Source organism: Rhinopithecus roxellana, chromosome 11 (genome assembly GCF_007565055.1).
Source record: "Rhinopithecus roxellana isolate Shanxi Qingling chromosome 11, ASM756505v1, whole genome shotgun sequence".
Taxonomy (NCBI): Eukaryota; Metazoa; Chordata; class Mammalia; order Primates; family Cercopithecidae; genus Rhinopithecus; species Rhinopithecus roxellana.
Genome location: NC_044559.1, coordinates 131,570,922 through 131,586,802, shown reverse-complemented (window position 1 = coordinate 131,586,802; position 15,881 = coordinate 131,570,922). Strand labels below are relative to the sequence as shown.

The 15,881-nt window shown below is 44.7% G+C and overlaps 1 protein-coding gene across 2 annotated transcripts in view; it reads left to right on the top strand.

Annotated features, from left to right (window-relative positions):
- The window catches only part of VCL (vinculin), a 122,906-nt gene extending 108,404 nt beyond the window's left edge, over window positions 1–14,502 (top strand). The window contains exons 17-22 of one of the 2 annotated variants that reach the window (XM_010373134.2): window positions 1,447–1,571; window positions 3,202–3,387; window positions 6,117–6,320; window positions 8,558–8,761; window positions 9,219–9,323; window positions 12,341–14,502. In XM_010373134.2, the coding sequence (XP_010371436.1) occupies window positions 1,447–1,571; window positions 3,202–3,387; window positions 6,117–6,320; window positions 8,558–8,761; window positions 9,219–9,323; window positions 12,341–12,487 (971 nt within the window). In that variant the 3' untranslated portion in view covers window positions 12,488–14,502. The remainder of the gene's footprint in view (window positions 1–1,446; window positions 1,572–3,201; window positions 3,388–6,116; window positions 6,321–8,557; window positions 8,762–9,218; window positions 9,324–12,340) is intronic. The other variant, XM_010373132.2, reaches the window with a different exon arrangement.
- Window positions 14,503–15,881: the final 1,379 nt, after the last annotated feature.

Genomic DNA, 15,881 nt, shown 5'->3' with positions numbered 1-15,881 from the left:
ATTTTTGTGTTTTTAGTAGAGACAGGGTTTTGCCATGTTGGCCAGGCTGGTCTTGAACTCCTGACCTCATGTGATCCACCCGCCTTGGCCTGTTAAAGTGCTGGGATTACAGGTGTGAGCCACTGCGCCCAGCCTCTGTGCTTTTTTTTTAGACGGAGTTTCACTCTTGTTGCCCAGGCTGGAGTAAAATGGCGCAATCTCACCTCACTGTAACCTCCGCCCCTCACCCGGATTCAAGTGATTCTCCTGCCCCAGCCTCCCAAGTAGCTGGGATTACAGGCTCCCACCATTACACCCAGCTAATTTTTTGTAGTTTCAGTAGAGACAGAGTTTCACCATGTTGGCCAGGCTGGTCTCAAACTCCAGACCTCAGGTGATCCACTCGCCTCGGCCTCCCAAAGTGCTGGGATTACAGGTGCCCAGCCTGTGCTTTCTTAATATGGTCTGGCTAAATAGCTCCTCACCTTGTTCAGTCATTATTTTCGAAAATTTTCAAAAGATGCATGATAACCAATTTACCGTCCATTTATTTTATGTAAGTGGCGTTAACTTCTCTTGGGCTTTTCTTAAAATGCATTTTTTCTCTGTAAAGCATTCTCAATTTCTATCAAATCTGGAGGGCTTAAGGTGATCTGTGGGTCTCCTAGGCCCTACACCTAAAAAAAATCTGGGTTTTCTTTAGGTGAATTTGGATCATATTTTTGGTACTACCATGGCAGATCATAATGGGAGTCGCTCCTTTGGTTGAAATCATCTGAATTTCTTCCTGTTTTGAACATCTGATGATTTCAATCTTGTCTATGAGTAGGATGTAGTCAATGCAAGAGCGTAGGAAGGAGGGGCTCCCCTATCCATCTCTGGTTCAGGCAGAATCTTTCTAATATCCTCAACCCATTATCACTAAGGACATGCTTGGTTTCCAAAACTGGAGTTTCTAATAGTTTGAGTAGATTCTTGAATTCCAGGCAACTGGACAGAGTAGCGCAGCTTAGCATAAGGGTTAACATACTGAATGCCAAGTAGAGCAAAGGAGTAGAGAGAAAGGTGAGAAGTACTTCAGGGAATGTATGTCCAATCTGAAACTGACATCTCCCATGTTCTGAGTTGGGCAGACTTATCTCTTGACTGTCTCATCATAAGAGAGGCGATGGATGCCACCTGAGCCCAAAGTGTTCACGCCCAGGGATCTCCTGCGTACTTGTTAGTTGTACAACCAAGAAGGCACCCTGAACACTAAAAGAACAGCTGGTTTGTGATGCTTCCAACGCTCTGCAGGCCTCAGGACATCTGCCTTGTCCTGCCTCCCTCCCTCTTCAATCACTGCCCGTGATGTTTACTGGCAGCTTCACATCCAGCTTTTGTTCATGGAACCAGTTCTGCTGCTGCACAGACAGTGCTTTGGGGCACTAATCCACCCAGCTGAAAGTGAGGGTGTCTTGTGTTTAGGACTGCAAAAGAGCTTCCTGGACTCGGGATATCGGATCCTGGGAGCCGTGGCCAAGGTCAGAGAAGCCTTCCAACCTCAGGAGCCTGACTTCCCGCCTCCTCCACCAGACCTTGAACAACTCCGAGTAAGTAAATTCAGAGATGCAAAGAACTGAGCAGGAAGGTGTTGAGACTGCAGCAAAAGAGAGGTAGATTGTGTTTTAGAGCCTCCATCACTAGGTGGCTTCGTTTAGCTTTCATTTGAAGCTTAGTGGGAGGCAGATCTTGATTTTCATTTCTAAATCCAGTGGAGTTATAACCTAGTGCTTAAATGCATGGGTTGTGTGTGTGTGTGTGTGTGTGTGTGTAGTACTGGTGTGTGTGGTAGTGGCTTGCTGTGATGGGGACTGGCTGCAGCAGAGGAGCTGGCTTTGGTTAGTGTGGATGTGATGAGTGATGAGGTAGCGTATTGTGGTAAAATAATCTGTACAGCTTGCAGTAAGGAGATTTGGTGTGTTCTTAGTTGATAATGGTAGAACTGAGGTGGTTGAAATCTTGTGTTGGTTCTTTCCTTTGACTTCTTTTTCTTAAGTAACAAAATACATGCTTTAAAAATTTTTTTTTCTCAACTATAATTTAAGATCTGTAGATACCTTCCCCACTACCCCCCGCAAGTACTGTGAATATATTTTTACATGGTGTAGGAAGAAACTAGCTAGGCAATATGTTGCAGATACAAATTCCAGAAACAGAAATAGTGATTATTTTTAGACACTTATTCTAACTAACAGTATTAGAAATACCTTGACTTTGTAAATAACCTATCAAGGCAATAATCTGATTTACTTTCCCATATTTAATGTCATTAAAAGATGTTAAGTTTCTAAGTTGGTTGAGTACAAAATTGGGTCATTGCGCACACAGCTAAGGAACAGTGTTTCCCAGCCTTCAACGCTGCTTAGATTCTTTCCAGCTGGGCTCTTGGTGGGTGTTTAGAGCTGGGAGAGAGGGCTATTCCTGGGGAATGGCTTCTTATGTGAGCAACAGAGTCATGCCATTTAGAATCTGGATCTTAGAGGTCATTTGGTCTAGCTACCCCTCACTGACAGATGAGGAACCTTAGGCCAAGGGGAGAAGTTCCTTGCCTATGTAGCTGCTTTTTGGTAGAACGAGGACCAGAACTTACATCTTTTGTAGGGATTTTTTGAGAATCTTTCATCTGGTAGCACTGTGTATTATCTCCCTGGGATGCAGCCAAAACAGCAGCTGCAAGCCTTTTTTTTTCTTTTTTTTCCTTTTTTGAGACAGAGTCTTGCTCTGTCGCCCAGGCTAGAGCACAGTGGCATGATCTTAGCTTATGGCAACCTCTGCCTCCCGGGTCCAAGTGATTGTCTTGCCTCCGCTTCTCGTGTAGCTGGGATTACAGGCACATGCCACCATGCCTGGCTCATTTTTGTGTTTTTAGTAGAGATGGGGTGTTGCCATGTTGGCCAGGCTGGTCTCAAACTCCTGACCTCTGTAATCCACCTGCCTCGGCCTCCCAAAGTGCTGGGATTACAGGTGTGAGCCACTGTGCCCGGCCACTGCTAGCTTTTTGTAGAGAAACCTGCTTCTGTTGAGATTAAAGCAGGTGGTCCTTGTGGCTCAGTGTGGGTGGTCTTACATGGAGTGAATGTGGATGGATTTTCTAGGGATACTTTTTAGAAGAAACGAAAGAATTCCAGGGGCGGGGGGTAATTTTAGGACTTTACTTACAACTTGTTTTCTCTTTTTTAGCTAACAGATGAGCTTGCTCCTCCCAAACCACCTCTGCCTGAAGGTGAGGTCCCTCCACCTAGGCCCCCACCACCAGAGGAAAAGGATGAAGAGTTCCCTGAGCAGAAGGCCGGGGAGGTGATTAACCAGCCAATGATGATGGCTGCCAGACAGCTCCATGATGAAGCTCGCAAATGGTCCAGCAAGGTAAGTAGTGAAGCTTTTCTTGTTGAGAAAGGATGTCTTCTCAGAAAGGATGAAGGACCATGTGCACAGCCCAGAAAGAAGAGTCTATTTGGAGTCACCCTCTGTCTCTCCTTTGGTTCCTGTGTTGCCAATAGCATGTTCCTCTTCTTACCTGTGGTTTAGTGAGATGTTTCTTGTGCCTGATGGTTTCTCCTTCAAGCTGCAAGAGCCAGAGCCAGGGTGCCTGTGATTTGAGAAGAGGGTTCCTGTCCTCTTTGTCCATTAGAGTGCCAGCTGCCTTGACTTTGGCATTGCCAATCTTTCTTGTAACTGCAAATGTTTTTAGATGCTACATTGCTAATTATTAGAGCTCCAAATATGAATTCTGTGGGCTGTGCTAAAGCTAGATGAAATGTTTGCATTTTCTCTTTTTTTTTCACAGAAGCAAGTAGATTGGTATCTTAGAAGCCATGTGCTTTTGTCCTTTCTCAGAATCACTTTACCTCTCAACTCAAGACAGCTCCAGGCTGTCTCTTACTCAGCAAATCTGAAGGTGTAAATATTTATGTGGTTGGTAAAAATATGGATGCTACAGCAGTCTTGCCCTATGAATAACTTTTGCCTATTTTCCCCTAAATGATGAAAAGTGAACAGTAGCTTTTCTAGATAAGAGGAATACTATTGCTAACCTTGCAGTGAAAGGTAGCTCTTAGTTCTAAACTGTTTCTAATATGACCCTAGATCTTTTTTCTTTAATGTTTTTATGACCCTAGATCTTTATTCCCACCACCTATTTGCCTTTATTCTTTGCACATCCTCAAAGCTTTCAAGCACTTGTGCCAACTGTACTTCCTCAGGGACCTCCTGCACCTGCAGCTGATCTTGGATTTTTTTCAGGCTGGGAAATTCACATTGGTTTTTAACACTGTATTTTGCTGAACTGTTAGCTGTGAGCCCAGGTTCTAAGAAGGAAGGGAGACTTTGCTGGTGTTCGACCTGACCTGTAGAATTATTTATAATGGTATCTCTCCAACTGCATGTGGCAGAGTCCCACTGTGCATGGGGAGTGGGGGAGGTGACAGTGAAAATGTTAAAGGAAATTTAAATTTCATTACAATGAACCAAGATACACTATGCAGAACAAAAAATATACATGAATTATTTGAAACAAACAAACTTAAAAGCAGACAGTATTGGCCCACATTACTTGCCCCACTCTGCCATTTGTGGCCAGAAGTCCTGAGGTCTGTCTCCTGAAGTGTGGAACATAAGGAGTTTGCTGACTTTGAGTTGTGTGAAGTCAGACGCTACTTGAACCATGTATGTACTGGGCTGGGGAGGAATATATGTTTGTGTGTCTGTCAACCTATCTGTCTCTGTACACTGTGGGACTCTGAGCCTTAGCAGCAGTGAGCTGGCTTTTCTTTTGAGCAGCAGAGATGGGTCTTGGCTGAGTTTAGGCAAGAGTTTAGATGGTACCTGAACTCCTTGTTGGCCCTGAATCCTCCAACATCGTCACCCTTTGGAGTCAGGTTTCGTGTGCAGGATAAGACTTTTAGGAGTGATAACAACCTCAAAGAAAATTCCATATAAACTACTTCCTCTTGAGTACAGATGTTTGATGTAAAGAACCTGTGTTCACTATTCTTCGTATAAATAGTTTGGCTTCGTTGTGGCAGTTTTTAATTTTCTTTCCACGTTAGTCTATTTTCAGCATCTGGCTTTTATAATCCCCATCCCTGGTTCTAAATTCATATTCTCTCCATCATGATTCTCATTCCCAAATGAGCACCAATTTTGGCTTCTGCGAGCTCAGCTGCAGTCACTTGCCAAGTTCACATATTATTCTATCTGTGAACTAGATAAGCAGTTTGGTGTGAGTGAGAACCTATTTTGCAGGAAGTTTAGGTTGTACCCAAGGAGAAGCTTTCTGAGTTGGTACTAGCAATGGATGCAAAAAGAGATGGTAGAAGCTTTGCCTTGGAAGACCTTGAGGGGATAGAGAGCTGGTCTGATGTGTGGGTATTCCCTGAGATGGGTGGCTGACGAGGTGGCTTCTTGAGGCTTCTTACAGCTGGGTGACGGTGGGGTACTTAAGTTCTCTTCACTCACCATTGTGTTTGTTTTTCCTGCCTCTTTCCTAGTTTGGTATTCACTACCTCTGATGTATCATTTTTAATTCTGGGACTTTTAACTCATGAAGGAAATAATCTGTGTCTGGCAGCTGCAGAGATGACCCAAGTTGCCTCCTGTGTCCCAGGAAAATGTACAACAGTGACCACATGATCCAGCAGTGTTCAGTTTGTTCCGTTCAAAGTAACTAGTGTGGTTGCATTTACTTTTTCTCTCTGGATTCCTTTTAAAGGTAATTTGCTACTATCGTTTGGTTGTTTGGCTCCTCAGAAATATTCTGATGTGAGAATCACTCTTGTCAGGTTTAACTTTAGTATCAAGTATATTAAAGAAATGGATGCCACTTGCTTTCTTGGTGTAAAGATTTCTCCGGAAGCCCTTTGCCATCGGAGTGAGTCCCTTTTCTTCTCTCACCATACGGTGGCTTGGGCTGAGTAGCGCTGGAGGCTGAGAAATCCCCCTTCTGTGAAGCTTGGTACACAAGGCTCCTAGAGAACATATTTCTTTCTCATCCTAGGCAGGCTTTGGTCACTAAACCAGCTGAAGCCCAGTTTCCCAAGTCCTATTGCTCTTACTAACACTATCCCTGTTTCTCATCCTTCCCGCCATCGACAAAGCCGGGCATCCCAGCCGCTGAGGTGGGTATAGGTGTTGTAGCTGAGGCAGATGCGGCCGATGCTGCTGGGTTCCCTGTCCCCCCTGACATGGAAGACGATTACGAACCTGAGCTGCTGTTAATGCCATCCAATCAGCCGGTCAACCAGCCCATTCTGGCCGCGGCTCAGTCCTTGCATCGGGAAGCTACCAAGTGGTCTAGTAAGGTACTGATCAGCACCCCCAGTTGGGGGCTGCTCCATATGCATCCGGCCATGTGCAGCCTTGACACATTGCATCACTCATGATCTGTGCTGGTCCTGTGAGTCTGAGCAGGGCGGGCATCTGTCTGTCTGCACCATGTTGTTAGGACTGGCTTCACAAGTTTGATAGGTCTGCTAATGCCAGATTAATTGGACTGCATTTATGTTTGGGGAATGAAGAGAGATGGGGGGTCACTTTTTGAAAGGATTCCTTTTCTTACTGAGTTTGTGGCCATCGTTGGAACTTTAAACCGCTTGGGAAGCCGTGGATGCATCTCTCAATGACTTCCAGGTCAGGAACCATGGTGGACCATTATGAGGACACCTGGCCTGACCATTGAGCTTTGCCTGCTCCCGACTGACCCCTCACTGATGGCTCAGGGAGAGCTGATGAGGGTGAGAGGCAGCTTAATATGGCAGGGTCTCTGGGGGAGGACTGCATGCTGCCCTGCACTTGGCTATGTGGCAGATGCTGGCCTTGATGGGAGTCCACAGAGAATGGGGCCTCACTGACTGCCTGTCCAGGTGTCTCAGTGGGAGGGAGTGGGAGTGGGAAATGGAGTACTCAAGGCCACAAGACAGGCCTCCATAGAACTTTGGCCTTGAGGAATGAACCAAAGCTAGTTTGGAGAGTAGGGGGATTGGGATGATCACTTTTCCCTTTAAAGGTGGCATGCTGCAAGAAGAAAGGCTTTGAAGAGTGATAGGTAGTAACTAACCATGGCACTATGCTATCTTCTAACCAAGGTCATGGGGTCCTGGAATGATCCTAGGTCTGCACGAGAAGAGGTAGACCCAGAGGACCTTGTCTAACATGCCCTTTGCTTCTTGACTTCTTCCCATACCTGCGTTCTCTCCAGCCTCAATTACTGCCTGAGATGTTACACCCTCCCAGCATAAATGATGAACTGCTTCATGGTGCCTGTGGAGGCCTTTTGCAGAGCACCCTGCAGTGGTATGGTTTGTGTATGCCTCACTGCAATGTAGAGAAATGAAGGGCATGAGGGGAAAAATAACGAGGGCCTGGCCTTTTAGCTAGTTTTGAACATTGCAGTTGCTATGACTTGGGGTTGTCAGCAGCCAAAAGAGGAGCTTTCATGAGATGGGCACAGAATAAATAACTTGTATGTTTCTTTTTTATGACCCATGAGGGTTTTAGTAAACTAAAATGCCAAGTCTAAGATAAACTGCCATTCCTTGGAGTGAGGGTTCCATTTATAGCCTGAATCACGACTTTTATTTTCCTGATGCCTTCCCTTGCATCCTCTTTGCTGAAAATTCCTTTAAATGGAGTCTTCACTTAGCTGAGGGGACTGAAGAATTGATTCTTTACCCTTTTTTTTTTTTTTACATGGGAAAATTTACATGGGAAAAATTAAAGCAACATGTTCGTTCAGGTTGATGGGACAAATAAGGCAGGAGGATTGCTTAAGCCCAGGAGGTCAAGGCTGCAGTAAGCTGTGATTGCACCACTGCACTCCGGCCTGGGTGACAGAGTGAGACCCTGTCTTAAAAAAACAAAACAAAACAAAACAAAACAAAACAAAACAAAAACAAACCAGAGGGCTAGCCAGAGCAGGCTAGATCAGAAAATATCTTTTTTTTTCCCCCCTCACCCAGGCTGAGAATAGTTACTTGGGGTTTGACATTCTTTAGCAAGAGCCCTTGGCTGCTATTTGCAACAAGGGTAAGCATGAAGAGGGTGATTTCAGCATTTGGAAAGGCTCCTCTGTATTTTTCCCCTCAGGCCAGCTCTACTGCTTTCTCCCTATAGAAATGAAAGTGCCTATTTAACCAGCTACTTGGCCCTGTCCCCAGTTTATTGATATGATTAACCTGGAGATGCCAAAGTGCTTGTTCAGTGCTGTGCCTGGGGTGCACATCTTGCCCTTTCAGACTAATGTCTGGGTCTTCCTTTTTTTTAGTCAGGAAATGTCTCTCTCCCTCTCCTTCTTTCCCCCTCCTCTCTCCTCTCTTCCCCCTCTGTTTCTCACACTGCGTGCTTGGGCGCGTGCCCTGTCTCATTCTTTTTTTTCCTCCAGTGCTATCTGTATCACTCAAGAACGGCCCTTTTCTCGTCCTCACCCTTCCGGAGGGATGCTAAGGTGGCAAGCTCCCTCCTCTTCTCTGCGCTTCTCCTTCCTTCCTTAACATGGCCAGAGCGTGGGCAGAGCTCACACTGTATCTTTGCTTCCCTGTAGGGCAATGACATCATTGCAGCAGCCAAGCGCATGGCTCTGCTGATGGCTGAGATGTCTCGGCTGGTAAGAGGGGGCAGTGGTACCAAGCGGGCGCTCATTCAGTGTGCCAAGGACATCGCCAAGGCCTCAGACGAGGTGACTCGGTTGGCCAAGGAGGTTGCCAAGCAGTGCACAGATAAACGGATTAGAACCAACCTCTTACAGGTACTCGGGGAAAGAGGCTGCGTGCGTGTATGTGTGTGTGTGTGTTGGAGTGGGAGGGTATGAGAGGGAGAAAAGCAGGAGAGAAAAACTAGGTAAGGGAGAAAGGGGCACTTCACCGGGGACAGAAATAGCAGAAAGGAAAAAACACAAATGTACTGGGAAAGACAGATTCAGGAAAGGTTACTTCCTAATCAAATGAATGCTTCCATTTCTGGAGAAAGGGATTGTACTGACCCTAGGGAAAAAAACAAGTGGAATTCTGCTGCTTATTTATCGAGTGCCTTCTCTGTGCCAGCCACTGGGAATACAGAGGTAGGTAAGTCTTGCCTTCAAGGAGCTTGTGGGAGGATTGCTTAAGCCCAGGAGGTCAAGGCTGCAGTAAGCTGTGATTGCACCACTGCATTCCAACCTGGGTGAGGCAAGCAGAGAAACATACCAAATTAAACTTTCTCTTTAGGTATGTGAGCGAATACCAACCATAAGCACCCAGCTCAAAATCCTGTCCACAGTGAAGGCCACCATGCTGGGCCGGACCAACATCAGTGATGAGGAGTCGGAGCAGGTACGTGGCAGCTGTTTTTGGTTTCTGGCTGGCAGCTTCTGTGCTGTTTTGCAGTAATTTAATTCCACTTCGGGGAAATTTTTACCTCTGAATCAAGTATCGAGTATTCAGTATGTGGGATGCACTCAGACTCTCTCAGGAGGGGAAAGTCTGTGTTGGATAGATACATCAGAAATTTGGAATTAGGGCCAGGTGCAGTGGCACATGCAGGTAATCCCAGCATTTTGGGAGGCTGAGGCAGGAGGATTGCTTAAGCCTAGGAGGTCAAGGTTGCAGTAAGCTGTGATTGCACCACTGCACTCCAGCCTGGGTGACACAGTGAGACCCTGTCTTGAAAAAACAAAACAAAACAAAACAAAAAAACAAACCAGGAATTGGGAACCAGGTGTGGTGGTGTGCACCTGTAGTCCCAGCTACTTAGGAGGCTAAGGCAGTAGGATCATTTGAAACCAGGAGTTCAAGACTAGCTTGGGCAAGATAGCAATCGATAGCCCATCTCAAAAATAAATAAATAAATAAACAAACAAATAAATAAATAAATAAAATAAAAGGAATTTGGAATTGCTCTTGGGCAACTATTGTCATTTTACAGATAGGAAACTGAGGTCTAGAGAGGTTAAGTGTCTAAAATAGTACTGTGGATCAGTGGCAGTTAGGACTCCACTCAGTTCCTTACCCTTGGAGTAAGTTTGGCTCTTTTGAGGCCTCCAGTGCCTGTTCATTTCAACTCACTGTATGTTTCTGGCTGGAGAGAATGTCTGCTTTTCAGCTCTCTGGGTGTTAGTGCCTCAGGGAGAATGAATAGTGCAGGCTTTTCAGGGGCATGAGGTAGTTAGGCCTGTGCTGAGACTGAAATGACAGCTCAAAGGAGGTGCTTCTCTTATATTCTCTTTAGGTTTCTCTGATAGAGATAGAAATAAGGATGCTGAGAAGGTTCTCTTAAGCACTGCTTCCTGCATATACCTTGGCAATTACCTCCTGAAGTTTGTCCTCCTTCCCAGAATCTTGGCCCAGGTCTTTCAGGAAACCCTCATTTGAGCACCCCTTACTCTCCTTATTTCCCCTCCGGGAGGCCCTGCTCTGAACCAGATTCCCAGATGGACTGCCCACACAGGGCTCATCACACATGAGGTACAGTTTTGTTGGACTAGCCACACAGGGCTCATCATACATGGTGTAAGGTGAAGCACTGTATTAGGTGTTAAGGGAGTTTAAAAAATTAAAAGACACAATCCCCCCCACGCCCCTTGGGGAACTCAAAAATAGTTTGAAAGAACAACTGTTTCTGATCTCTAGGCCAGGAGATAGGGTCCTGGGGCACTTTAGAAGAAATAAGGTGGCCATTCTTTTTGGTGCCATTATTTTTGCTTCTGCTACCATATTCTAATCCAACAACTCTCACCCTAATCCTCTCTTCTCCCAAACCATGGGAACTGTATCTTCACACCTAACTTCCATATATTCTATATAGGGTTTGCACACTTGGCTGTTTCTATGTCATGTGCTCTCTTCTGTCCAAAGAAAGATGGAAAAAAATAGGGAAGGAAGGATAAGACTGAGATTCAGGCCTAATCACAGACTTAATTAACCACTAAAAATATGCCTTGAGAATATCTATTATGTGCCATTAAATATTTCAGTTTTAAAAAGGGTAGAAATTGACAGTATGGTAGAATGGAAAAAACACAGGACTGTTCGGGAGGCTGAGGCAGGAGAATTGCTTGAACCTGGGAGGCGGAAGTTGCCGTGAGCTGAGATTGCACCATTGCACTCCAGCCTGGGCAACAAGAGCGAAACTCCATCTCAAAAAAAACAAAAACAAAAACAAAAACAAAAAACAAAACCCATACGACGTAAGTCAGAAATCTTGAGTCCTAATCCTCACTTTATGAATGTCTCTGGGCCTGAGTCCCATTGCTGACCAAGTGAAAAGAACAACTGATGAGGAATTCCAGTCCACAATTACACTTACCAGAGCCTGTGAAACTGAGTGTACAAATTTTATGCATGTGTGCATTTTTTCTGGGGGAGAATTCCCCACCTTCATTAAATCCTCAAATGATGTATGACTCAAAAATAGCTAAGAATTACTGGGCTGATGAATTGCCAAGATCCTTGACTTTCTATGGTAGAATACCAATGTGATTTCAGTCCTCTAAGTTTGTGTGTTTGAAAGATTAACGTATTTAGATTTTCATGGGTTTAAAGTGGTTGGCTGCTTGGTTTGTTAATTTGGTTGTTTTTAAAATTCGTTAATATTTATGAAATACCTCCTGTGTGCCAGGCACCATCCTAAATACTGGGGGTATAACAGTGAACAACACTGACAAAAATCTACTCTGTATAACTTACATTTTAGTGTGAAGACAGAAAAAAACCTCAAAACTCCCAAACAACCTAGGTAAAATATGTAGTGTATCAGTTAGTGATCATAGGTTCAATGGAAAAAATAAGGCCAGGTGCGGTGGCTCATGCCTATAGTCTTAGCACTTTGGGAGGCTGACGTGGCAGATCACTTGAGCCCAGGAGTTTGAGTCCAATCTGGGCAACATGGCGGAACCCCATCTCTACAAAAAATAAAAAAATTACCCAGATGTGGCAGCATTTACCTATTGTCCCAGCTGCTTAAAGGCTGAGGCAGGAGGATCCTTGAGTGCAGGAGGCAGAGGCTGCAGTGGCCAAGATCCCACCACTGCACGCAAAGATCTGAAGATGCAGTGGATCCCTGAGGAAAAAGCAGTCCAGGTAGAGGAAACAGTAAGTCCTGAGGGAGAAGCATGTTTGAAGACCAAGAAAGAGGACATGCTGTAGGCTATCTGAAGCCACAGTACACAATCAGCGATGGCCAGTTTTGGGTTCTTTTTGGTGATCTGGGAAAACCCCTAGTGATGCAAGCAAATATGGGGGATGCCAGCTACCAGTGGGGTTAACTGCATCCTACTCCTGGCTGAAACCTATTTTAGAGACAGGCCTACATCAGGGACTCTGGGTAACAGACGGTACCTCTTTCCTTGCAGGCCACAGAGATGCTGGTTCACAATGCCCAGAACCTCATGCAGTCTGTGAAGGAGACTGTGCGGGAAGCAGAAGCTGCTTCAATCAAAATTCGAACAGATGCTGGATTTACACTGCGCTGGGTTAGAAAGACTCCCTGGTACCAGTAGGCACCTGGCTGAGCCTGGCTGACACGGAAACATCTATTAAAAAGAAGGAAAATGATCTGAGTCCCAGGAGCTGCCCAGAGTTGCTGGGAGCTGAAAATCACATCCTGGCCTGACACATCAGAAAGGAATGGGGGCCTCTTCAAATTAGAAAACATTTATACTCTTTTTTCATGGACACTTTGAAATGTGTTTCTGTATAAACCCTGTATTCTCAAACACAGTTATACTTGTGCACCCTCTATCCCAATAGGCAGACTGGGTTACTAGCCCATGGACTTCACATAAGCTCAGAATCCAAGTGAACACTAGCCAGACACCCTGCTCTGCCCCCTTGTTCCCTAGGGGACACTTCCCTCTATTTCTCTTTCCTTGGCTCCCATTCACTCTTCCAGACTCCTGAGACCCAGGGCCCAGGCAAGTCAGTTACTAAGAGGAAAATTGCTGTGCCTCCAAAAATTGTTTTGAGCTTTCCATGTTGCTGCCAACCATGCCTGCCTTCCCCGGGCTGTGCTACCTGGGTCCTTTTCAGAAGTGAGCTTCGCTGCTACAGGGGAAGGTTGCCTCTGTGGAGCCCCAGCATATGGGGCCGGGATTCATTTTCTGCCCTTCCTCAGTTTAATCCTTTTAGTTTCCCACAATATAAAACCGTATTTCACTGTCAGGAAGAAATCACAGAATCATGATTTTGCCTTTACCATGCCCCTGAGCAATGTCTGTGCTAGGGAAACTTCCCATCCCATATCCTGCCTCAGCCCGCCAAGGTAGCCATCCCATGAACACACTGTGTCCTGGTGCTCTCTCCTGCTGGAAGGGCAGAGTAGCCAGGGTGTGGCCCTGCCATCTTCTCAGCAGGGCCACTCCCGGCACTCCATGCTTAGTCACTGCCTGCAGAGGTCTGTGCTGAGGCCTTATCATTCATTCTTAGCTCTTAATTGTTCATTTTGAGCTGAAATGCTGCATTTTAATTTTAACCAAAACATGTCTCCTATCCTGGTTTTTGTAGCCTTCCTCCACACCCTTTCTAAACAAGATTTTAAAGACATGTAGGTGTTTGTTCACCTGTAACTCTAAAAGATCCTTTTTATCCTTTTAAAATTCAGTCTTAAGAATGAGTGCTTGTCCCCTAATAGTGTTTAATGGCAAGGCAGCCTTGTCTGAAGGACACCTCCTGCCTAAAGGAGAGTGGTATTTGCAGACTAGAATTCTAGTGCTGCTGAAGATGAATCAATGGAAAATACTACTCCTGTAATTCCCACCTCCCTGCAACCAACTACAACCAAGCTCTCTGCATCTACTCCCAAGTACGGGGTTCAAGAGAGTAATGGGTTTCATATTTCTTATCACCACACTAAGTTCCCACTAGGCAAAATGAGAGGGCAATGTTTCCTTTTTGGTACTTACTACTGCTAAGTATTTCCCAGCATGTGAAACCTTATTTTTCTCCAAAGCCAGAACCAGATGAGTAAAGGAGTAAGAACCCTTGCCTGAACATCCTTCCGTCTCACCCATCACTGTGTGTTAGTTCCCAACATCGAATGTGTAAAACTTAAGTTGGTCCTGTACACTCAGGCTTTCACTATTTCCTTTAAAATGAGGATGATTATTTTCAAGGCCGTCAGCATATTTGTATAGTTGCTTGCCTGATATAAATGCAATATTAATGCCTTTAAAGTATGAATCTATGCCAAAGATCACTTGTTGTTTTACTAAAGATTTACTTAGAGGAAATAAGAAAAATCATGTTTGCTCTCCCGGTTCTTCCAGTGGTTTGAGACACTGCTTTACACTTTATGCCGGATGTGCTTTTCTCCAATATCAGTGCTCAAGACACAGTGCAGCAAATTTAAAACAAACAAACAAAAAAAAAAAACAACAAAAAAAAAGACACCATCCCTGAATGATTAGAGAATCACCGCTAAAAAACTACATTTATAAGCTAGGATTTGTTATATGCAAATATTTTCTGCCTCTTCTTTTGTTCTGTTTAAAACAATAAAATGCATTTGTATAAATAATGCTTTCAATGATGGGTATGTTATTTTAGCAAGAACTTTTAGGTCAGGTTTCTCCTTCGTTTTGATGAACAGCCAGTGAAACTAATCCTCAAGATCTGGAAACTAAAGATTTTTATTTAATCCAAATGTTGTATTGGAAGAAGAAATCAACGGTGGTATATTTACTTAACAAGGATGTGTGTGATACAAGACAACTCTGGGGATTACACACTTGAAGGAATGGAAGTGGCAAAGGTTAACAGTAGGCAGAAAGCAGCTGGATGAAACAGTTTGTTTTCATCTTAGAAGGTTCTAGCTACCTGTGGAGACCATCACTGTTCCCTGAAAAGCTGAAGTCGTTAAGTTTGTAGGAGTACCACAGGTCCTTCCCCCGCTGCAAGACAGAGTCTTGCTCTGTTGCCCAGGCTGCAGTGCAGTGGTATAATCTTGGCTCACTGCAACCTCTGCCTCTCGGGTTCAAGCAATTCTCCTGCCTCAGCCTCCCATGTAGCTGGGATTACAGGCGTGCACCACCATGCCTGGCTAATTTTTGTATTTTTAGTAGAGATGCGGTTTCACCATGTTGGCCAGGCTGGTCTTGAACTCCTGACCTCAAGTGATCCACCCACCTTGACCTCCCAAAGTGCTGGGATTACAGGTGTGATCCACCATGCCTGGCCACACAGGTCTGTTTTTCATATTCCAAAGCCCAGTATAGAATAAATAGGGTTTTCAGGGATACACCAGAGCTATAAGGCAGAGATAGCTTTGAGGGACATAGTCCTCTTCTTCCTTAAAGAAACACTGACTAAAATAGTAGGAGCAGGTTTTTAGAGTAGAGTTGGGACATCACTGTTTTTGCCTGATTTTCTAGATCTGAAAGGGGTAACGTCATTAAAGGGTGATGATATTGATATTTAGTGTTGCCAACTGCTATTATCACTGCTTTATCTTGGAAAGTTGCTGACTATAAAGACAGATTCCAGCCTGTTTGAGTTAAAGGAAAGTTCAAGGCTACTACTGAATTAGCAGAACTGTCTTGTTTTTGCCATTTACCATATGTTCACTGGTGCTGCCTTCCTGCTGCAGTATAATCATTTTCTCAGATCACTTGCCGCTCAGGACAAGATCAGCATTTTCCTGATCTTGTTCTGTATTTGTTCCTGATTTTCTACTGTAGCACCACTTAAGAAATGAACCTATCACAGGAACTCCCTTTGGATAAAATAATGTGACTCCCACACACTGGAAATAATCATCTACTTCATTTGTTCTTGATATGCTCCCTTGCGAATTGAGAACTAATGGATCCAGGATTAGCTGTAACTCTGCTTGAAAAATATTTTACTACTACTAAGTATTCAGGAATCTTTGTATCAGTAGGTGGTGGTAGTGATAGA